Genomic DNA, 23,916 nt, shown 5'->3' on the forward strand with positions numbered 1-23,916 from the left:
ATTTGGCTAAACTCCACCTTTAACCGAGAGAAACATTGTTTTTAAACGATGTGAAAATCCGTTGGAACTAAAAGTCGTATTTCCGGTACGGCCTGGCGATATTCACCGATTGAAACGTTCATTCGCATCGGCAACATTTACTTTTGATGACCATTGTTCAGTTTTTTCCAAAGCACTGCACCCTGACTCACGCTTGCCTCTCTCTATGCCACCATTCCGATACTGATTTGCCTTAGGTGAGGGTCGGCCGCATGTGGCTTCCGGAAGCCGCATGCGGCTCTTTAAGGACTGTGCTTCGTGACGTTTTTATTTAAAGCTTTCGTGACTGCAGAGATTCATATTCTTGGTTCTTTCGGTAAAGTCACCACGGTAGAAGGGAAACAATAAAATAATGAAAATATAAAACGATGCAATTATCACGACGTTTCGACTGCAACACAAGCAATCATCATCAGGTGTGAAAACCACAACAAGAACATTTGAAAAAAGTGGCGGGTTTTTGTTTAACGTTAGCAATCATTGGAAGGATTTGATGAACCATTTCGGGTCTTAATTGATTGTTCACGCTTACGGTGACTTTCAGACCGCATCCATTATTTTTCGTCTCCCCCCTCCTCTTTTCCGAACACAGATGGACTCGTCCATCTGAACAAACTGTCAAATCGCTCTCCGTGGTGCTAACGTTAAAACAAAAACTGCCACTTTTTTTCAAATTTTCTTGTTGTGGTTTTCACACCTGATGATTGCTTGTGTTGCAGTCGAAACGTCGTGAGAATTTTATTGTTTTATATTTTTATTATTTTATTATTTCCCTCCTACGTGACTTACCGAAAGAACCAAGAATATACTTTGTGACGTTGTTTATCAACATCGTATCGCGGCTCTTGATATGTTGCCAACACCTGGCCGAGGTATACATAACTCCGATGTTGGGGTTTTTCCCTCCTACAGTTATACTCTATTACGTGGATTATTCACGCGTAATAGCGGCCTCGTAGTTCGCACGCCCGTGATGTGTGGGCAGAGCGGTACTTGAACGCAAGGCACCAATTACATCGGCAAAATGCTCCGCTGTCATGGGATTAATGAGCCAGAATTTGCATGCAAAACGGATCCCTCAATTATGAGTCAAGAGGTGACTAGGCATGGTCACCATCATCCGGCAGCCGTGATCGATCCACTGCTGGATGAAGGCCGTCGACATCTCTCACGGTCTTTGTGATGCAACATTCCATCCAGCACCGGCGCACCAGCCGGTTTCATTTTTCCACCTCCGTTGCTGCTCCCTATATGGTAGTCCATGGGCCACAGGAGAAATCGGTTCCACTTAAGGGAGCCAAACTTCAGTCGCACCCAGGGGCGGAGCCAGGGGGGGTGACAGGGTAGACAATTGTCACCCCCGAAAAAAGAATAAAAATCGAAAATTTGAAACATTCTGCGTATAAGTGTACGACACTCGGTCTGGCGGACTCCGTGCAACTGCATTGTCAGAGCGTGTCGCCAACCGATGGCGTGGGGTATAGCCGATTTCTCATTCAATCATTCTTGAAATTAAAATTAGTTGAATGTCACCCCGGGCTGAAAATCCTGGCTCCGCCCCTGGTCCCACCCACTTATTTATATGGTGGTTATGTAAATAACGACGTCAATGTTTATCAAGGGCGCTGTCGTGTAAGGCCGTAAGCTTTCAATTACAACAATTTTTTTTTTACCCCTGCTGTTAATCGCGATGCGAATGAGCGCAAACTCACGCGTGTCCTGCGGCGTCATGACTCATCTAATTGCCTCGCTAGCGAATACAAGGGGGGCAGTCACGTGTGCTGACGCTGACGGACCAATTAACTTAATTGGGCGGATCAATTAAAGCCAGAAAATGGGTGGAGGGAGGAGGGGTCATCTCTGATCCTATTTTGCACGTTTATTCGACCGACACAGCCATCCATCGCAAGCGGCATAGCTGTACATGGCCCACACCGATAGCCAAACTGCAGCGAGCTCACACTTATTGCGACACTTGTAGACACGAAAAATGCAGTGGTAAATGTTGTGTGTGTGTACCTGGAGAGTGTAGTCTGCATATTGTGAGTATTTACATACAAACACCCATACAGTACATAGGTCAGGTTCGTTGAACCAGGTGAGAACTCTAGACGTCTGGGCCGTCTCTTTTACAACGGCGACCTGGGATATAGGCGGCCTCGAGAGGGGCTCGCGAACAGCACTTGCCCCAACAGTCTGTGAAGATACGACACCTGCAGCTTTGGTTTGTCGTGTCGGTGTGTCGTCTACACGCCACGCGGCGTGAGGAGTCATCCGTCCAGCAGTGGAGTTACGAAGGGCCGTGAGTAATCATTTGACCCGTTACGCACGCCACACGCCACAGGGACCACGCCGCTTCTGCACCACCGATGTAAAAACACGCGCAAACTTGCGGTGTAACCCAATGGGGGTTTTAATGTCTCGCCGAAGAGGGTTTTGTTGTTGTTGTTGTAGTTTTGCCGCTTCGCTGCTAGACTGGAGTGCGCGTCACACCTGCCTCTTGAATAGCGAGAGGGACAGCGCACGTTGGTGTGCCGAGTGTCCCACTTCTTATTCTTCTTCTTTACCAGGGGTCGCAGATCCCGATGAATTTCTGCCGTTGCTGAATAACTCGTGGCCATGTACAGGGGGACGTCCGCGGGCGAGGGCAGTGTACATTTTTTGTTTGTCAACGAAAGTTCTCGCAGTGACGAAGATATTCGTCAGAATGGGAATGTTTGTTTATACTGGAGGAATCCGATGAGCTATGAAGCTCTTTTCTCTCTCACATATGTACAGAAGGCGTGTGTCTATATATATTTTTTAATCACCGAGCATGACGACGATGAATGATCGCTGACCAAAGCGCGAACGACTTGCCGTGACGAGACGATACAGGCGTTCGTGTCGGAATCGAACCCACGATCTTCTCTATACTCGTCCATCTGAACAAACTGTCAAATCGCTGTCCGTGGTGCTAACGTTAAAAAACGCCACTTTTTTCAAATTTTCTTGCTGTGGTTTTCACACCTGATGATGATTGCTCGTGTTGCAGTCGGAACGTCGTGATAATTTTATTCTTTTATATTTTCATTATTTTTTCAAATTATTGTATTGTTTCCCTTCTACGTGACTTTACCGAAATAACCAAGAATATGAATCCCTGCAGTCACGAAAGCTTTGAATCTAAATTTAAGGCGAGGTAGTTAACATCTCGCCACTGTGGCGCCCCAAGGCTTACCACCACTTTTCCGAACTCAAAAATTAGAAGCAGCACACAAAATGTTTGACTGCTTTAGTTCATTACATCAAGCGGACGGGTAAAAATATAATCCGCAGACCGAAGACTTGACGAAAACTCCGCAGGCTGTTGTTGCCCGAGACTACGACTGACTCAAATTAAAAGTAACTGACTAACCCTGGCTTAACGCTCGTTGAGGGCCAGTGTACGACCATGGAAGAAGGATCTGCAGAACGACCCGAGAGGCACCTCGAGCAGGACTTTGAGATTCTGAGACGCGCGTGCCTCGGCCGGGGAGAACTCTTCGAAGACGCCGCCTTCCCACTCGGTCCACAAGCACTGGGCTCCTTGGATGCCGACGCAGAGAATATCCACTGGCTCAGACCGCAGGTAATAATCACCGTAGCATGTATGTATATACTATACGAGGAAAAAAAACGTGTTCCCGCATGGATTCCTGTCTGCCTGGTTGGCACTCGGTGGTGACGTCAACCGCACTCCACAGCGTTGAGCTCCGGCCGTGGATTCCGCGCAAATGCGATAGAGGAGAGGGGTGGAGGGGCGAGAGGGGTGAAGGGGCGAGAGGGGTGGAGGGGCGAGAGGGGCGAGAGGGGTGAGAGGGGCGAGAGGGGTGGAGGGGTGAGAGGGGTGGAGGGGCGAGAGGGGTGGAGGGGGTAGAGGAGTGAGAGGGGTCTAGGGGAGTGTTCCCCTTGACGCTAACGTGCGCGTGTCCCTGTCTGTGTGCGACACTGGCCAGGAGATTTGCCCGACGCCGCGGTTCATTGCTGAAGGGGCAACGACCACCGACATCTGCCAGGGCGAGCTCTGTAAGGGCGGCGTTCTGCACTGCAAGGCCACCGGCGGCCCCTACACTGATGTTGTCTTAGGGGCTGTCCATAAATGACGTCACGCACCTAGGGGGGGGGGGTCAGACATTGGTGACGATGTGTGAAGGGGGGGGGGTGAGAAATGTGACGTCACATAAAAATGCGCAACTTTAAATAAATATAGACAACACGTTCTACTTAATTAAATACTTTTTCATAAATGTTATCTCCTACAACATCAGTGTGCAGCGCCACATTAAATACGCACTACAATGCCAATAGTTTAAAGCGATTTGAAGCTTGTTTTATTTTCAAAATGGAAATATGGTTTTGGGGGGGGGGCAGAGCTTTGTGACGTCATATTTGAGGGGGGGGTCTGACTTTTTGTGACGCCGTGTGACGAGGCAGGGGGGGGTAAAAAAATCGTCCAAAATCGCGTGACGTCATTTATGGACGGCCCCTTATCGGGCGAAATTGGCCGCCCCTCTGAAAACGAGTGATGATCAACTGCTGTCGGACACTTCCGATAGGCATCAAGGGGCTGTGGTTTGTAAGATGTAACGACGCCGACCACGACACTACCGCTCGCCACCCACACACAGAGACAAATATCCGAATCGGAATCTTAGTTTAGACTGCACGAGGAATCCGATGAGCTATGAAGCTCTTTTCTTTTTTACAGACGTCCAGTCGGGGCGGGTCAGAAAGTTACAACAACAACAACCAACGATACAAACACCGATAGTAGTGCAAAGTATGGGGACGGTACATAAGTCGCGAAAATAAATACAAATAAAGAAAGTACATTAGTACAATTTGCGTGAGTGCATTAATTCCTGCCGATTTCTCAACACCAAATATAAACTTGGACAAGGCAGCAACACAACACATCCCTCTGTCATAGCCATAGCAGAGACTGTCAAGACAAGTGCTGTTTGCAAGCGCCTACTTGCTGTACTGCCACTGTGTGTGTGTGTGGAGTGTACCGGTGAGCGCACTGCGCTACGTACCCCGGGGAAACCCGAGTTCGATTCCCGCTCACGGCCAACACCATTGACCATTATCTGGACCGGTCCTGGGCCTCCGCTAGGTCAGCTCGGCCTAAAAAAAATGAGCACCCGGTGCGGTGCGTAAACATCGCCACTGGGGAGACAAAGGCGGCCGGGCGTGGTGCTGGCAACCCACCCCCTCGCGTGCCACAGTGCCGGCCTTCATAGTGTGCTATACTCGCTAACAGCGCTTGCCCTCGACGAGTCTGCTATGGCTATTTACGGGCGATCTTTTGTATTTGTTGCAGGGGACTGCTGGCTCCTGGCTGCGCTATCCTCTCTCACGCTGTACCCCCGCCTCTTCGCCCACGTGGTGCCGGAGGGGCAGCACTTCGGAGCGTCTTACTGCGGCATCTTCCGTTTCCGAGTACGTGCAATTTGATTCCTCGCTCGAACGCAACCAGTGGTGGTTGCAGTCAGTGTCGGATTATCCCTAGAAGCAAAAGTAGCTACATATGTAGGAGCTACTACACATGTGTAGTAGTAGCTACTGTAGTAGCTACTACTGCATATGTAGTACATATGTAGTACATATGTAGTAGCTACTAATGTAGTAGCTACTACATATGTAGCTACTACATATGTAGTAACTACTACATGTGTAGTAGCTACATATATAGTAGCTACGGGCCCCGCACTGTCAAGGGTCCCGCGCTAAATTTTTCAAGCTATCAATTCCGGTTCAGTGATTCTGCACTTTTACTATAGTACTATACTGCCTATACTGCCTTCAACTTTTATGAACGACTGGGTGTTTAAGGTCAGCGATTTGTCGTATTATCTGGCTGTATAGCAAATACAAAAATACAATTACTTTACTATGCAAGTTAAACATTTGTGTTTTAATATTTACGTGTTTTATTTGATTCAGGACCCCTTTGTAACAAATGCTACAGGCCCCGCACTAGCTTAATCCGGCACGGATGCAGTCGCAGTGGATGCATCCGCCAAAAAAAAGTGTCGGGTTCAGCGAAAAAAAAAAACGATTTCCCCCATCAAAGATGTGACGATGAATTTTGGCGAGATAACGATGTGTCGCTACGCACACTGAAGGTACGTCACCGCGTTACTGCGTCATTCCTCGTTACTGCGTCATTCCTCGTTACTGCGTCATTCCTCGTTACTGCGTCATTCCGCGTGACTGCGTCATTCCGCGTTACTGCGTCATTCCTCGTTATGCGTCATTCCTCGTTACTGCGTCATTCCGCGTGACTGCGTCATTCCGCGTTACTGCGTCATTCCATGTACTATATCACTGTCATTCCGCGTTACTGTGTCATTCCGCGTTACTGCGTCATTCCATGTACTCTATCACTGTACCGCTCAGCTGCGCAGCTCAAGAAAATAGTTTGTCATTGACCGCTTAGAAACCGCGTTATAATGGGGCGCGTTCCGCGTTATAACGGGGGGCGTTGCATGTTATAACAGGCACGTTCTGCGTTATAACAGGGCGCGTTGTGCGTTATAACAGTACACGTTCCGCGTTATAACGGACAAGCGGATTCCTTGTTGTTGCAAATGTTGTATTAGTTTTCCTTGTACTACATTCGGTCATTGCGTTACAAGCAGAATTACGGGGGGTGGGGGGCGGTGGTGTATCGGTGTGCAGTCACCTCTATGAATGGGCGTTCCCGTCCAGTGCCAATTAGGCCACTTTATGGGCACATTTAATCGCATCATCTGCAATCATGTATGTGTGTAGGACTTCTTTCTCACCGTACGTAGCCGACCGTGCTAATCGCTGCACGTGGTGTGTCTTTGTTTTTTGTACGCCGTGTCTGTTGTGTGTTGCGTGCTCCTGTGAACGTCGGGAGCAGTGCGTGACGCAAATGGTTAGCAAACCTAGGTTCGATTCCAGGCCACGGCTAACGTGTGTATGTTGAACTTCTTTGGCGATGTACGTAGCCAATCGTGCTAATCGCTCGCTAACATCAGTAGCGAGTGATATCCGAACCGGTCGTGAACCCCCTCCTCGTGACCCACTCAGCCTTAAGTAACTGCTTGACATGGTGTCAACACATCAGCACTGGGGCGATAAAGGCAGCTGGGCGTATTGCTGGCCACATCGCAGCTTGTCTCGCCGTAGGTGTTCGCAAGCAGAACTTATCCCAACAGTCTCGAAAGTGTATACGGAGGGGCAGACCTTTGTCCTCACGAGTTGTGTGTGTGTGTGCGTTGCCACGTGTTTGCTGAATGTTCATGCGTGTGTTTTATATTCGTGTCTGTGTGTCTTTGTGTATGTGTGTCTGTGTGTCTTTGTGTACGTGTGTCTGTATGTATTTGTGTCTGTGTGTACGTGTGTACGTGTGTCTTTGTGTCTGTGTGTACGTGTGTACGTGTGTACGTGTGTCTGTGTCTTTGTGTCTGTGTGTCTTTGTGTGCGTGTGTACGTGTGTCTGTGTGTCTGTGTGTACGCGTGTCTGTTGTACGTGTGTCTGTGTGTCTTTGTGTACGTGTGTACTCGTGTCTGTGTGTACGTGTGTCTGTGTGTACGTATGTCTGTGTGTACGTGTGTACGTGTGTCTGTGTGTACGCGTGTCTGTGTGTCTTTGTGCACGTGTGCGTCTCCGCATTCTGCTGCCACACGCGCCACCGCTCCTCCAGTGTGGGGATCGGTGGCGCGGCAGTTAGCGCGCTGCTGCTACGAACCGATTCTTGCTCACGGCCAACACCAGTGACGATTCTCTGAACCGGTTCTGGGCACCCTCGCCGCCCCCTTGGTCAACCTGTCGCGGTGTGTAAACATCAACATAGCGGGGAGACAAAGGCGACTGGGCGTGGCGATGGCCACACTCACACGTGCTACTCGCTTAACAGCGCCCACCGCACCTCCGATTAGCGCGGCTGGATACGTACGGTGCGAAAGACGTTCAACATAGGGGTACACACAACACAGCCTTTTGAAGGCTACGCGGGGTGGAGGACGTGACGGCGGTGGAGGGGGAGGGGCCCGCGGTGAATCCTTGTCTATTGTTTATTTGACCGCTGCAGTTCTGGCAGTACGGCCGCTGGGTGGAGGTGGTGGTGGACGATCGGCTACCAACGCAGCACGGCAAACTCGTGTACGCGTCCTCCAGCGCCAGGCACGAGTTCTGGAGCGCCCTGCTCGAGAAGGCCTACGCCAAGTGAGAGGCACACGAAGAGGAAGATTGTCCCCCAGCGCAAACCCATTCACCCACGCACCTTCCACGCGTCGTCTGGAACAATGGCCCGTTGAAGCCGGTTGTGATGACCGGCGGCACCGCAGTACTCGACTCGTGAATGTTGTGTGTTTTACTCTTCGACACACCGGTTGTAACCAGGCGGGGTAGTTACGTGGTTTTTTCGAACGCTGAGTTTAATATGTTTAATTGTAATTAGTAAGGTCAGTTTAATTGATTTGAACAATCTGTTTTGGATATACGGTGTTCTTTCTTCGGGGGGGGGGGTGTTTTTTTATGTAAGCCCTCTTGGGTTTCCAACCTCACCTGCAAACCTTTTTGTTACTTAGTTATTTAGTTGTTGTTGCACTGTTTGTCGTTCGCTTGTCTCTCTCTGTTGTTTTGTGCGAACACACACATAAATAAATAAACCACGCACACGGCATGTGTTTGTTGGCGAGCGCGAGGAGGGAGGGAGTTGACTTGTCGAGGTTGGCGACGGTGCCACTCAAGACGCTCGTGATCGTCGCCTCGACCTCGCTCCGCAATGCCCCCCCCCACACACCCCCCCTCACACCCCCCCTCACTCCTCCACCCGGGTCGCAGGGTGAACGGCTCCTACGCCGGCCTGCGGGCGGGCAAGATCGTCGAGGCCATGGAGGACTTCACGGGCGGCCTCGGCGAGTCACACCCCGTGAGCCCCGGCGACTCGAGCCGCCTCTGGAGCGCCGTGCGCTCCGCCCTCGCCGCCAAAGCGCTCGTGGCGTGCTTCCTGAAGGTGCGGCGGCGGTCTCGGTGATTCTCCCTCCGTCTAGCCCGGCAGGCAGGAGGCGGCGCTTTGGACCGTCGATTCGTTGATTCCTGCACGCGGCCAACGTAGCTTGTGCGAACGTCCAACTTCTTTCGCACCGTGCGGAGCCGACCGCGCTAATCGGAGGTGCCGAGCTGATGATGATGATGATGATCGTGGTTCATAAGAGGGGTTTTTTTGGGTTATGTATATTTGTTTACGCGATTTAACCCCCCAAAAAAACCTCTATTATGGATGATATTGGTCGCGAAAGCCTACGTGTCAAAATGACGATCGTGGTGTCGATGGTGATGCACCATTACAATTAACCTCCGTTCGACGATGCTATTGTTCGGATACGGCCCTTAGATGATGAATCACCTGTGATCTATGACGATGACACTAACAATTATTATTTAACTGTGTCAGATGATGACGACAGTTATATCAATTTCCCGTTGGATTAATATGGCAATGATAATTATCATCACCTGTGTCAGGTGATGATTATTGATGATGGTCAGTGGCGGAGCCAGTGGGTGTGGCACGTGCCCCCCCCCCTCCCAATGATCCGATCGACATCCCCAATTTCGATCGGATCATTGGGGTTTATTATTAATAAATCGGCATTTTTCGACTGCCACTGTGTAGCGTACTTCCAGGCCATGCGCCATCGCCGCACACACTTCGAATAAAACGCAAGGGACAAGTCCTTACTAACAACTCCTCTGTCATTTTTAATTGCTGGAGGGGTTGCCCTCCCTACCTGAAAATCCTGGCTCCGCCTCTGATGACGACGATGCCTACAGTCCAAAGACCCGGCACAGGTGGGTCGAGTGAACTCGGAGGGCCTGGTGATGGGTCACGCGTACGCGGTGCTGGGTGTCGACTCGGTGAGCTCATGAGCACACGCACCTAAACACTCACACACACCTAAACACTCACACGCAGCTAAACACTCGCGCACCTAAACACTCGCGCACCTAAACACTCACACACACCTAAACACTCACACGAACCTAAACACTCATGCACCTAAACACTCACGCACCTAAACACTCAGGCACCTAAACACTCACGCACATAAACACTCACGCACCTAAACACTCATGCACCTAAACACTCACACGCACCTAAACACTCACGCACCTAAACACTCACACGCACCTAAACACTCACATACCTAAACACTCACACGCACCTAAACACTCACGCACCTAAACACTCACGCACCTAAACACTCGCACACCTAAACACTCACGCACCTAAACACTCACGCACCTAAACACTCACACGCACCTAAACACTCACGCACCTAAACACTCAGGCACCTAAACACTCGCGCACCTAAACACTCACGCACCTAAACACACACCTAAACACTCACACGCACCTAAACACTCACGCACCTAAACACTCTCGTGCCTAAACACTCACGCACCTAAACACTCACGCACCTAAACACTCACGCACCTAAACACTCACACGCACCTAAACACTCACACGCACCTAAACACTCGCGCACCTAAACACTCGCGCACCTAAACACTCGCGCACCTAAACACTCGCTGGAAGCATAGACGTACAGCACAACGATCCACTTTGCTCTGCCGCCCCTCCGCTGACGACGTAGCCCCTCGGCAGCCCACGGCGCCCGTAGCCCCGTACTCTGTGACGGAGGCAGCCCGTCCACGCCCTCGCGAGGCTCTCTAGGGCCGCTGCACCAAACGGTGCATCGCGGGGTGACTAACGAGCGGGGTGACTAACGAGCGGGGTGACTAACGAGCGGGGTGACTAACGAGCGGGGTGACTAACGAGCGGGCTGACTAACGAGCGGGCTGACTAACGAGCGGGCTGACTAACGAGCGGGGTGTCCAGGTGACGGTGAACGGCAGCAGAGTTCGCCTGCTGAGGCTGCGGAACCCCTGGGGCTACCAGGAGTACAGCGGCTCCTGGAACGACTGGTGGGATACCATCACTTGTCACCCCCCCCACCCAGCGTCTCACTGTCTTCCTTCTTGTCTCTGTCGTCCTAACTCCTTGTCTCTCTCCCTGTCTCACTCCCTCCGTCTCACTCCCTCCCTGTCTCCCTTTCTCATTGTCTCCCTCCCTGTCTCGGTGCGAAATAAGTCATACATACAGACATACAGACAGACATTCAGACAGACATACAGACAGACATACAGACCTACAGACAGACATTCAGACAGACATACAGACAGACATACAGACCTACAGACAGACATTCAGACAGACATACAGACAGACATACAGACAGACATACAGACCTACAGACAGACATTCAGACAGACATACAGACAGACATACAGACAGACATACAGACCTACAGACAGACATTCAGACAGACATACAGGCAGATATACAGACCTACAGACAGACATTCAGACAGACATACAGACATACATATATACAGACAGACAGACATACAGACAGACCTACAGTCGTACAGACATACAGTCATACAGACATTGCTGAGGGGTGGGGGCGGGGTGTGGTGGGGGGTTAATTATTTTGTACTTGTTCATATAAATAGTATGATGCTGTTGTTTTTGTATAATTTTCTAATGATGATGACGATTGTTTCAGTGGTTTTGTTTGAGTACATGGAGAGCGAAGGCGTTGTGCGACCACGAGGTCGCGTCCTAATTAGACATCGGGCCATTCCTCACTTTAGTAAAATACTCGCGTGTGAAGAATGCTAAAATATCGATTTTAATATATTACAGACGAAGAGTTTATCGCAGACAACATCATTCAGAGTTGATCGTTTTTGGATTCGCGAACGTAACGGCCTGACTAAATCTGTGTCGTAAGACCCTCCACCACCCAACCCAACCAAACCCAATGCATTGAGCAGTCCCCCTCCGTGAGCTCCTTCTGTTCCTCTCTTAAAGCCTCAACCTTTCTCCATCGCCCATTCTCTTCCCTCCCACCGCCCCTCAACTCCTTCCCATCCCTTCCCTAAACCTTCCCGAGCCCTGACGCCCACCGCCTCTGTTGGGGTCAACCAATCCTGCACGCCGCTGCCCTCTCGATAATTTCTTTGTTCGAAGCGTTGTGTTTATTTAATGATGTTAAGCGCCTCGATCAAAGTCGCCATCTAAACATAACGTCAGGTAACAAGGATTACATTGATGATAGTTTTTTTCCCCTTTTTTCTGTCAACAAAACAGTTGTGTTAAGATCTTCTTTGGTTCTTTCGGTAAAGTCACGTAGAATGAGAATAAAATAATAAAATAAAATAAGACAAATTGAAACCTTTTACAAGGAATCCTGTCTGCATTAGCCACAATGCTTGTGGTCAGAATGTAAACAAAAAACACGTTCTGATAATATATATGCATTGTCCTTGAAACTGATTGGTCCACCAGATACAGCTTTCTATTGAGCCTCGTCTCAAACGGTGTTAGACCCAGAGGACGCCAAACGGATTCAGTTTGGTGTTTTAATATCTTAACACAACTGTTTTGTTATTCTTGTTTTGTTGCCATAAAAAAGTGGACAAACCTATTATCATATTTTGGTACTGGCAAAGGAAATCCCATGATGTGAAGGATTGCATTGCCAAGCATTGCAAGCGTTTAACACGGCCGATTACCATTGCTTCAGCTCACTGGCCGGCGATGTTTGAGAAACAATCCCCGCAAACTGCCCTCTCGTTGCCAAAGGCAATCGTCGTTCGACTTTTTTTGACCGGTCGGTGGACCGAGAGGGTAAGCGACCATCGGCGCACCAAAAGCGCTCGGTTGAGCCGCCTGCCTGGAGAGATGAAAAAACAAAACAACACGACACGGAGCAGCGCTCGCCACGGCTGTCCCGAAAGAGGAGCAGGCGGCCCGTTGTTAAACAGAGCATTGCTCACACTGCGAGCCGACACCAAACCCCACAATCGGCACATTGGTTGGCCGTGCCGCGCGGCCGCGGATATGCGTTACGGCACGGCGCTAGCCACGTGGTGGAGATACGAGAAGGGTGCCCGTCGTTTGCCCTGCTCGCCGTGCTGTCTCGCCGCAGCTCCCCGGAGTGGAACGCGGTGTCCTGCGAAGAGAAGGAGAGGTTAAGGCTTCAACGAGAAGATGACGGGGAGTTTTGGTGACCACCAGACACCACTGTCTTGCCCTGTCCCCACACAATTATTTCCCCACTCCACCGCCCGCCCCCATTAAAAACAAGGCACGCGTGATTATTATGAATTAATTGATCCGTTGTTCCTCCGTGGAATTTTGTTTTACTTTGTTTGGTGGGGTGAGCTTATCATTAGCCTGCAAGCTTTTAATAGGGGTTTATTATTTGTTTTAATGTCTGTTTGTAGCTCTATACAGCACGTTGTGACCTCTGGTGTGAAAGGTGCATTGCAAGTGTTAATTATTTTCTTCTTCTTCTTCATCATTATTATTTTTTGCGCACACTCCATCGTAGAAAAGCTGCAAGCACATAACGCAATGTCGTCTAGAATACTTGAGGTTAAAATCACCGTCGTTCAGTGGAGAGATGATGTAGCCCAGGGGATGGGTTAAAAGGAAAAAAGGCGCTTTGCCCGGTGACCCACCCACCTCCGTAGGGACGCATATATTGTGTACTGGGACCTTTTTTGGCGGTATCAAAGTATGAAAAATAAGAATATGTTACTAGTAATAAAACAGATAAAATAATATTTTATACAATATAATTTTATTTGTTTTATTTTTGTTTTATTTTATTTCTAACTACGTGACTTTACCGAAATAACCAAAGAGTATGGATTCCTGCAGTCACGAAAGCTTCAAATCAAGATTTAAGAATATGTTCTACCCTTTCTGGCAATAAAAAAAATGCGAACAGATGTTCAAACACCAACAAACAACCTTTTGCAAGGAATAAAGTACTGCATTAACCACACAGTACTTTTGGTGAACATGCAATCAAAGCATGTTCTTATATAATAATACATGCATTGGCTTTGAAAAACTAAAGAAGGCTATCTTTGGTGTAGGCCAATTAGTTTCAAAGGCAATGCATATATTATAAGAGCATGTTTTGTTTGGATGTTCACTTCAAGTACGTGTGGTTAATGCAGACTTAATTCCTTGCAAAAGGATGCATCTATTTGGAGTTTGAACATCTTAACACCTGTTTCATTGCCAGAAAGGGTAAAAAAACGTATTCTTACACGTGCTGTATTTTGAAAGTTAAATTGTACTACATTGGAGAGAGAGAACGTTTTGCTGGCTGTCTGGCGGGCAGGCAAGCGCACTTGCACACATCTATGCGATGACGTGACCCACAATTCCGCGGCCTTGAGCCGACGCCACGCGCCGCTCCGTGTGCAGGATGTCCTGGTGCGACTTCGTGCACTGCTTCAGCAACGTGGAGATCTGCAGCCTGAGCCCGCACGGAGGAGGCGCCACTGGGTGGGCCCTCGCCACGCACGAGGGCCGATGGGTGCCCGGGTGCACCGCGGGGGGATGTCGCAAGTTTGAGGGCGAGTGTCGTCGTCGTCGTCACCATCATCATTTTCATTGTCATCATCATTGCCTTTGCCACCACCACCATCATCATCGTCGTCGTCGTCGTCGTCATCAGCGCTGCCATTATTTTTGTCGTCGTCGTCACCATCATTGTCATCGTTCATCATCATGATCGTTATTTTCACCGTCATCATTGTCTTCACCGTCAAGATCATCATCATCATCATCATTGTCACTATTGTTATCGTCATCATAATCATCATAGTCAAAAGTACCAGCCGCAGCATGTAGTGCTAGAACACGTGGTGATCATAACGATGATCGTAACAGAGGGGCATCAGTTCAACATGGTGACTGGTAGTTGTAGGCACATGTGAGATGGTTCCACCTTGGGCAGGCCTTGATCCGGCAGTGGATAGATCATGGCTGATGATGATGCATGTAGGTACAGTATGCGTTAACAGCTTCAAATGAGTACCTGATGCGGTGGGTAAAAACATCGACACTCGGGAGACAAAGGCGGCTGGGCGTGGTGCTGGACACCCACCCCATCGTGTGCCGTGCCGGACTTCATAGGTGCTCTCTAACAGCACTTGCCCCAACAGTCTGTTAAAGGCTATACGGGGGATCTTTGCCTTGTTAACATGTGGGGAGCGGTAGTGTAATGGTTGGCGTGCTGCGCGACGAACCCGGCGACCCATCATCAGTGACGATTATCTGAAGCGGTCCTGGGGCTCTCCTAGGTCGACTCGGCCTCAAATGAGTACCTGGAGAGGTGTGTAAACATCGCCACTGGGGAGACAAAGCTGGCCGGGCGTGTCGCTGGCCACCCGCCCCCTCGTGTTAGCGAGCGTGGTGCTCGCTAACAGCACTTGCCCCGAAAGTATGCCAAGGCTACACGGGGGATCTTTGTCTTTATGCGGTAACGCGTAGACTCCACGTGGTGTTTGCCATTCAGGCACGTTTTGGACGAACCCACAGTTCCGTCTGACCCTGTGCGAGGAGGATGACGACGACTCTGATGATGACGGGGATGGGTTGGAGGACCATGGCGACGTCACGTGCACGGTGGTGGTCGCCCTGATGCAGAAAAACCGGCGCGTGCTCAAGCGCGGAGCACGCTCCACGTTCCTGCACATCGGCTTTAGCATCTACAGCGTGAGTTGGGCTCTGCGCGTTCGCAACGTGCACCCAGAAACGTGGGTGCACTATTGTTTTACATTAGCACGTTCACAACGTGCACCCAGAAAGACGGTCGCGCTATTATTGCATACAGCAGATTCACAATGTGCACCCAAAAACATGGGTGGGCTACGATTGTATTGAGCACATTCCCAATATGCACACAGAAACATGGGTGCACTGTCAATGTATATAGCACATTGACAATGTGTACACATACACATGGGTGCACTATTGTATGAAGCAAACTCACAAAGACTACCCAGACACATTTATACATTTATGCACTTCCGCACGGTGCATCCAGAAACATCGGTGCGCTTAGAAAACTGTATAAAAATAGCAACCATCGCCTCCCACTACAAAACACTCAGCAAGACCCTCCTGAAACAGTATTGAGACGGCGATTTGCATGGACAGCAAGCAGCATAATAATACGGTATTAATGATTTGGTTTTGTTTCATTTGCAGATTCCTCCAGAGGCAAGTCAAGTACACGCTTCGTATGTGGTTTTGTAATGATCGCGAGCGAGCGGATGAATAACGGCCAGCTCGTGTATGACTGCTCGCGTATGAGTCGTCGTGTGGGACACGACTTTGTATTGCACTGGATTGCAGTGGATTATGGAGTTGTATGTTGAGTAGTGGGTGAGTCGATTTGTGTTGGAAACAAATTGCAGAGGTTTGCTATATGAGACGTAACTAAGTAGTGTACATGTAATAAACGTATGGTTTCAAATTTTGAATAATTATCAATGCCTACCTTATTGCAAACCAATTCAGACCTTATTGGTCACCCCGTGCCCTAATAAATCTCAACGTTCATCCCACAAAGGAGGAACAAACAAATATACGTACAAAAAACTACATTTAATTTTTTTACAATGTGGATTTACTCTGCAACACACCAGTGTGCTGTACTAGGAACGAATTGGCACGTTCTGTTTACGTGACGAACCTTACTAGTTGGCTGTGTCGGGTAGTGGCGGGTCTAACGACACATTTATATATTTACGCGATCTAACCCCTCCAAAAAAACCCTGCATTTTGGATGAGATTGGTCGCGAAGGCCTCCCACGTGGTGCTCAACAGATTCCGATTCGATGCCATTCGGCCGCCTCAGAGGAGTAGCCGCGTGGATTTGTTTCGGATCGCCGTTGAACGATCCGATTCGCCGGTTGTTCACCACTTGTTGCACCGCCTGCCTGTGCTGGCTGTAAAACTCGCCCTCCGCCACCCACGTGCGTAGCTGCAGTCCGTCCCGGGCCGCCTGCCCGGCACGTTCTTCGCGGCGGCACGACGCGTCCACGAGAGCCGCGCGTTTGCCAACGCGCGCGAGGTGACGGCGCGCCTCGTGCTGCCCCGGGGTGCCTACGTCCTCGTGCCCTCCACCTACCGGCCCGGCGAGCCCGGCGACTTCTTCCTGCGCACCTTCGCCAAGCGCGACAACCGCTCCTGGCGAGTGCCGGGGTTGCCATGGTGGGGGGAAGGGATGGTGGAGGGGAGGGAAGGAATCCCATCGCTTCGGGCCACGACGCAAACGCAGGCGCTGCGCGAGCGGTGGAAGTCGCGGTGGTTTGTTGGCTGCAGCCGCATCGCTCGGATGCGCTTCCGCGGCCGTCTGGAACGCTCTTCCTTCCGATGTTAGGAAGCCCCCGGAGATATTAGGAAGCCGATGGGAGCTATGTACGTTTAAATCTAGATTGAAAACTCTTATATTGAGAACTCTTTTTTGTCCTTGTCGTCCCCCCGCACCTCCGATTACCACGGTTGACTACATGCGAAAGAAGTTCAACATGTATACATACGTAGCAGCGAAACGTAATTCCATGCTGTTGTCGCGTCGCGTGTGACCCACGGTCATTCGGTGTCTCTCTCGGACCGGACATCCCAGGTGTATGGAGGCGCCAGACTGCACCTTCGACCCAACGGTGAGTCACGCATAGGGCTGCGCACGTGTCTTCTCTCGACGCCACGTTTACACCGATCCTTGGTCAGCTTTTTGGGTTGCCGTGCCCATCGCGTACCACGGCGGTACGGGGGCCTCAACAGACGTTGTTGGAACTTGAGGTGGAAAAGCTTTAGTAGTTCGTCACCGTCATCATCATTATCTTCACGAGCCGAGGTCTATCCACTGCTGGATGAAGGACCCTCCCACTCGGTCGCGATCACTCGCGGTCTTGCCACAATCCATCGCGCTCCCGCGCACGAACTAATTTCGTCGCTCCATCTCCGCAGCGGTGAGTTAGCAGTTAGCGAGCTGCGCTATGAACCCTCAAATGAGCACCTGGTGCGGTGTGTGAACATCGCCACTGGGGAGACAAAGGTGGCCGGGCGTGGGTTTAGGCCAACAACCCCCTCCTGTACCTTCATAGGTGCTCGCTAACAGCACTTGCCCCAACAGTCTGTTAAGGCTATACGGGGGGATCTTTTGTCTTTGGTGGTGGTGCCAACCGGTGATACATCTGCTCTTGACCCGTTGACCAAATTATCGGCGTCTCTGGTGCCCAGGTCGTGTTCGCGGCACCACCGGGACGTCACGGGGAACCCATCGAGCACCTCTTCTCCACGTTCACGAGAAACGTGCGTTCCACGCTCCAGGCCACGCGCGGTGGAGCCCCCCTTGGTCACACTCCACTCTGCGTCGGTGGCGCGCCCAGCATCCATCGTTTATCCGCGCACAGACCCAGCCGTTTCTGCCTATTCTATCTATTTTGGATTGATAAAGCACCTTAAGCTAAAGGCGCTTGACAATGCCTACATACTACGGTGCAAAATGGCAAAATAATGGAAGGATGGGTGGGGTAGGTAACGCGGTTAGTGATCGGGTTTGGACAAGGAATGAGATGTGGTAGCAGGGGAAGGAGGCGATGGTGCAGGGGGTTGAAGGAGGAATGGGTGGAGCGTGATGGTGGATTAGATTGATAGAAGCCTCATCCGCTATCACATTCATGATGCCTAAGAGTCATCGTGAGTGTGTCATTTAACCCGACACCATCCAACACAGCCAATCAACAACAAAATTAAAGAATTACTCGACGATGGTAGTTATACAAAAATAAAAAGAGATCCCACCAACAGCCTCGTCACACAAACCAACAAAATAATTTCTGATTCAACCGCATTAATTGATCAATCTAAACAGTTTTCGTTGAAACCTTCTGCTGCCAGGCCACCAAGATTATACGGCTTACCAAAAATACATAAAGTTGATACACCTCTTCGTCCCATAGTCTCTACTATCAGCTCCCCCACCTACAAACTAGCTCGTTTTTTGTCTGAAATCCTGCGTCCTTTCACTGGAAAGACCACCTCTGCGGTACAAAATTCTACTCACCTGGTATCGACAATCAAGGGTATTTCCCTGTCCCCAGACGACCTGCTTGTCAGTTTTGATGTAGTTTCCTTATTCACCAAGGTTCCTGTACCTGACACCATTGCAATCATTGAAGACTTGGTTCATCAAGGACTAAACACTGAGGTACCCCCCCTGGTGAGACACTGTTTAACCAATACATACTTCACTTGGAATGGAACTTTCTACAAACAAACTGAGGGCACCCCAATGGGCTCCCCCCTTTCGCCAGTTATAGCTAACATTTTCATGGAGAAATTTGAGACTGACGCCATCCAGACTGCCACTCTGCGCCCAACCTTATGGAAGAGGTACGTGGATGACACTTTTGTCATCTGGCCACATGGCCGGCCTGCTCTAGACCAATTCTTCGACCACATCAATTCCATACACCCAGCCATCAGATTTACCATGGCAGTCGAAATAGATGGCAAGATACCTTTTTTGGATGTCCTAATTAAAAAGAGACCTGATGGTTCAATGAGCCACTCTGTCTACAGGAAAGCTACCCATACGGATGCTTATCTGAAACCGGATTCCCACCACCATCCATCACAGAAGAATTCTCTCGTCAAGACTCTGTATCATAGAGCCCAATGCATATCCGACCAGGAACACATAAGCAGTGAACTCAAGCACGTACACCAAGCTCTTAGGGCTAATGGTTACTCCGACTATACAATCCGCAAAGCTATCACTCAAACCATGAAGAAGAACCCTCTTGAGGTGCCTTTCAAAACCATCACTTTACCCTACATTGCTGGGATCACAAAAAAGATCTCCAAAATCTTGAATAAACACAAGATCCAGGTCCGTTTCAACACATTACATAAAATCCGTGATCTGGTTCCGTCTGTAAAAGATGTGATTCCGGACATACAATACCCTGGTGTCTACAAACTAAGTTGCCTCTGTGGTAGTAGTTACATTGGAGAAACCAAACGCCATGTCTCGGACCGCATTCGTGAACATAAAGCAGACCTTAAACACGGTAGGACCAACACCTCGGCCGTAGCAGATCATTGTTCTAATTCAGTAGGCTCACATGCCATTGACTTTTCCAAGACGGAGGTTCTTTGTAAGCCATCTGGCTTCCATGAGAGATTCGTTCATGAGGCTATCCACATATACAAGCACAGAGACAATTTCAACCGAGAAGATGGATTCTATCTTAGCAATCATTGGAAAGATTTGATAAACCATTTCAGTTCTTAATTGTTCACGCTTACAGTGGCTTTCAGACAGCATACATTATAAAAAATTCCGTCTCCCCCCTCCTCTTTAAAAAAAAATAGATGGACTAGTCCTGGGCAAACTGCCAAATCGCTGCGCGTGACGCCAACGTTTTTTATAATTAAATAAATGCGCCGTTTAAAAATAAATTTATGCAAACCAACACACCTGAAGATGACCGTTTGAGTTATGGTCGAAACGTCGTGAGAATTTTTTATTGTTTTATATATATTTTATTATTTTGTTGTTTCTCTTCAACGTGACTTTACCGAAAAAACTAAGAATATAATACTAAGGTTTTGTCACGTAAACAAAACGTGCCAATGAGTTACGACTCAAGCACACCGGCGTGTTGGAGCTTCATCAGGCGGTTTGCCAGAATTGTGACGTTTGTAATTGGCTGTGTCGAGTGGTGGTGGCTTCATGACATATTTATATCTAGGAGATCTAACCCAAAAAATAACCATTTATCATGAATAATATTGGTCGCGAATGCCTACTGTTACGTGTTTTAAACTCAGGGTCATTGATGGGTGAAGATAAAGGAGCAGTCGTGCAACTCCCCACTCACGCCACTGCTGGTGGAAAGGCCTCCACTAGAGGGAGCTTTAGGGCGCCCCCTTGTAACGGGGCAATTGGCCTACTCTTCCACGCCGACCAGGCGTCTTTGAAGAGATGATTATTATTGATTCGGTATGCATGTTCAGGACCGTGCCGCTTTTTGTTGTACGTCTCAAGAGTGCCAGCGCGTCTCTCCACAGGGTAAGACCATCGCCGCTCCCGACTTTGTGGCTCTCTTCAACATCAGTAAGATGTCTACATTTTGCGATTTTGGCGCTTTCCATGAAGGTTGATAATACATTCAGAATGTATTGATTATGCATTGATTGCGCATTGATTGCATTGATAATTATATATTGTGTATTGATTGCGCATTGATTGTGCATCGATTGTCCATCGATTGCATTGATTGTGCTGGATGTTTGCAATGCGCGATTCCGCCTCCACCGACTCATCTGAGCTACTCGTCGATCGCTTTTTGTGTTTCTCCTGCAGAACACACGGGCCCCGCGCGCCTGGACGCGCGGTCGTGCAGCGCGCTGATGCCAGACGTGGTATCCTTTGTCTCGGCCAAGCGAGCGACTTCAACAAAGCTCAGTGGATGGGTCCCGTCCCTCCCTCTCTCTCTCTCACTCTCCGTTACCTTGCCGAGCCCTATGAGCAATGCCCTAAGTGAGCTGGCGTCAGCAATCGCCCAAGCTCTGCAGTCCTCGTGTAGAGTGATGCGTTGTCGGCCACTTAGTGAGTGTGTACGTGCCAGAGGAGACACGGGCAGCCGGAAAAACCTCACGGCGTGCGAGAGGGCAACGCTCCATCCCGTACAGATGCAGCAGGTGGAGTCCACGTCTTTGCTGGCCAGGGTACTGTGGCAGCGCGATGCTAGCGGGAAGGCAGTTCCTCAACATCTGCGTGATCCACCAACCCCCTCACATCGACGGTGCTGCGTTACAGGCGTGCGCTGCCGCTAACACCGCCTGGCTATCTATGCCTTCATTGTTGGGCAAGATCCGTCGCACGGACTCACAGCTGGGATTTACCACCGGTGTCTGTTCAAGCTTCTTACGCTGGTATTTAAATCTCTTCATGGCCTTGTCCCATCATTACCTCATTTCCCTCGTCTCATTTTACGTCCGCTCCCGCTCCCTCCGCTCTCAATCTCTGCTCCTCACCGTCCAACTCCCTCTACTTGTGCGCAATCACCGTGACCGCTCATTTTCCCTACTCGCCCCCTTGCACTGGAACAAACTTTCCCTCCACACGAATCGAGAAGCACCCCTCCCCCTGTCGAGTTTCCGCTCCTCCCTCAAGACCCCCGCCTCTTCTCCCTGGCCCCATCCTTCATCCCTCCATCCCTAAGCACCTCCGTAATTCCGGTACCCACTAACCGCCCTCCCCAAAACCCCATCACTTTTATTTTGTATCCTAATTGTACCACTCATAACCCGTGTAAAGCACCTTGGATAAAAGCGCTCTGTAAAGATGACATTGGATTAGACCTTCATCTCGGATGCATTCAGCTCGCAGGCAAAGACGAAGTGGACATTGCCGAGACCAAGACGTTTGCTGCCCAGATAAAGAAACTGCAGGTAAACGGCCATCACTTTTAAAATGAATCTCATCACTTGAATTTCTATTGCGTAATTCATGTTTGCGATAGATAGACCAACAGGCCTTCTAGACTTGAGCAACTCGCTCAATTACTGCCAACAAAGGTTTGGCACGGCCGACATTCGAGCGATGCGCAATGGCTATGCGTTCGTGACGTGCCGTGATTATCTCGTTGCGCAAATACTTTTCCCGCAAATGAGACGGACGCTCCAACATACGACGTAACGACATTTTATTTTTTTCCCGAGACAGTCGATACGCGATTGTCGCGGGCGTCACGGCGTCAATTGCAGGGGGCGCCTGCAACCGTTTCACCTTCGCCCCGTGGCGCTGCGAGGCGGCTCACGCCCGCGGTTCCCTTTCCCCGCAGGACGTGTTCGTGGCGTTCGACAGGGACGGCTCGGGCGCCATGTCCTCCTACGAGCTGGGCCAAGCGCTCGAGAACTCGGGTAAAGCCGGCGAGGGTAGCGCAGGCGGTGCAGCTGCGCCGGGCCCCACACGGACTGCTGGAGGGACCCAGACGCCCGAGTCACCAGATATGAATAAAGTTGACGGTGGCGGTGGGGGGGGGGCCCACATCGCATTCCTTACACCAGGGCCTATGCCAACCACAGTAGCGTACAACACCCTCTGGGCAACACAGGGGCAGATGTGGAGTAGCCAAGGGATACGGTTAACACCTGTCCAGGTACTGGCCCAGACAGTCCGGGACCGGCGTTGCTGTTCCCAGAACCCCGTCGCATCGCATCATTGGACTTTTTGACTACCTTATGTTTGCGACAGATAGACGGGCTTTTCTGGAGCTGCTTTCAAGTCGGAGGGGCCTTCCGCCAGCGGTGACGTGTGCAACGCGGTCAAGACCGCGCGGATTAGATAACGCCGGCTTTTGTTTTAATCTGCCTGGGGTTTGGTCTGCAGTTGGGAAAGGTCGCGACAAAACCCTGCTTCATGAGGCGACGCAGATGCAAACTTGCACCTGCGATAAATCGCACCGCACGTTTGCAATAAAAATGTCACATCGACGGGCAGAGCAAGCCAACTTGGTGCACTGCCACCCCTGCTGTGTGTGTGTGTGGTGTGTGGCGGTGAGCGCACTGCGCTACGAACCCCGGGGGAACCCGAGTTCGAGTCCCGCTCACGGCCAACGCCAGTGACCATTATCTGGACCGGTCCTGCGCCTCCACAAGGGTCAGCTCGGCCTAAAAATGAGTACCCGGTGCGGTGTGTAAACACCGCCACTGGGGAGACAAAGGCGGCCGGGCGTGGTGCTGGCAACCCACCGCCCCTCGTGTGCCGCGCCGGCCTTCATCGGTGCTGCTACGCTGGCAGCCACTCGCCCCAACGGCCCGTCAAGGCTACACGGGGGACCTTTGCCCTTTGTGTCCTCGCGCGCAGGCTTCCGTTTCCGCTGGCGCGTGTACGAGCGAGTGTGGGAGCGTTTCGC

General features: G+C 50.3%; 1 protein-coding gene across 1 annotated transcript; it reads left to right on the plus strand.

The window, feature by feature from the left end:
• Positions 1–1,367: 1,367 nt before the first annotated feature.
• LOC116948249 (calpain-9-like) lies at positions 1,368–23,861 on the plus strand. The gene is made up of 19 exons (XM_076071364.1): positions 1,368–2,341; positions 3,464–3,649; positions 4,017–4,086; positions 5,384–5,502; positions 8,127–8,260; positions 8,882–9,053; positions 9,875–9,958; positions 10,944–11,029; positions 13,101–13,178; positions 14,396–14,547; positions 15,492–15,839; positions 16,187–16,299; positions 16,965–17,173; positions 17,610–17,646; positions 18,227–18,298; positions 21,065–21,110; positions 21,360–21,418; positions 22,382–22,450; positions 22,843–23,861. Exons 2-19 carry the CDS (start codon positions 3,473–3,475, stop codon positions 23,233–23,235), a joined length of 2,418 nt encoding a protein of 805 aa, XP_075927479.1. The 5' UTR covers positions 1,368–2,341; positions 3,464–3,472; the 3' UTR covers positions 23,236–23,861.
• Positions 23,862–23,916: the final 55 nt, after the last annotated feature.

This window comes from Petromyzon marinus, chromosome 33 (assembly GCF_048934315.1).
Source record: "Petromyzon marinus isolate PM22_M1 ecotype Great Lakes invasive population chromosome 33, UKy_Petmar_22M1.pri1.0, whole genome shotgun sequence".
Taxonomy (NCBI): Eukaryota; Metazoa; Chordata; class Hyperoartia; order Petromyzontiformes; family Petromyzontidae; genus Petromyzon; species Petromyzon marinus.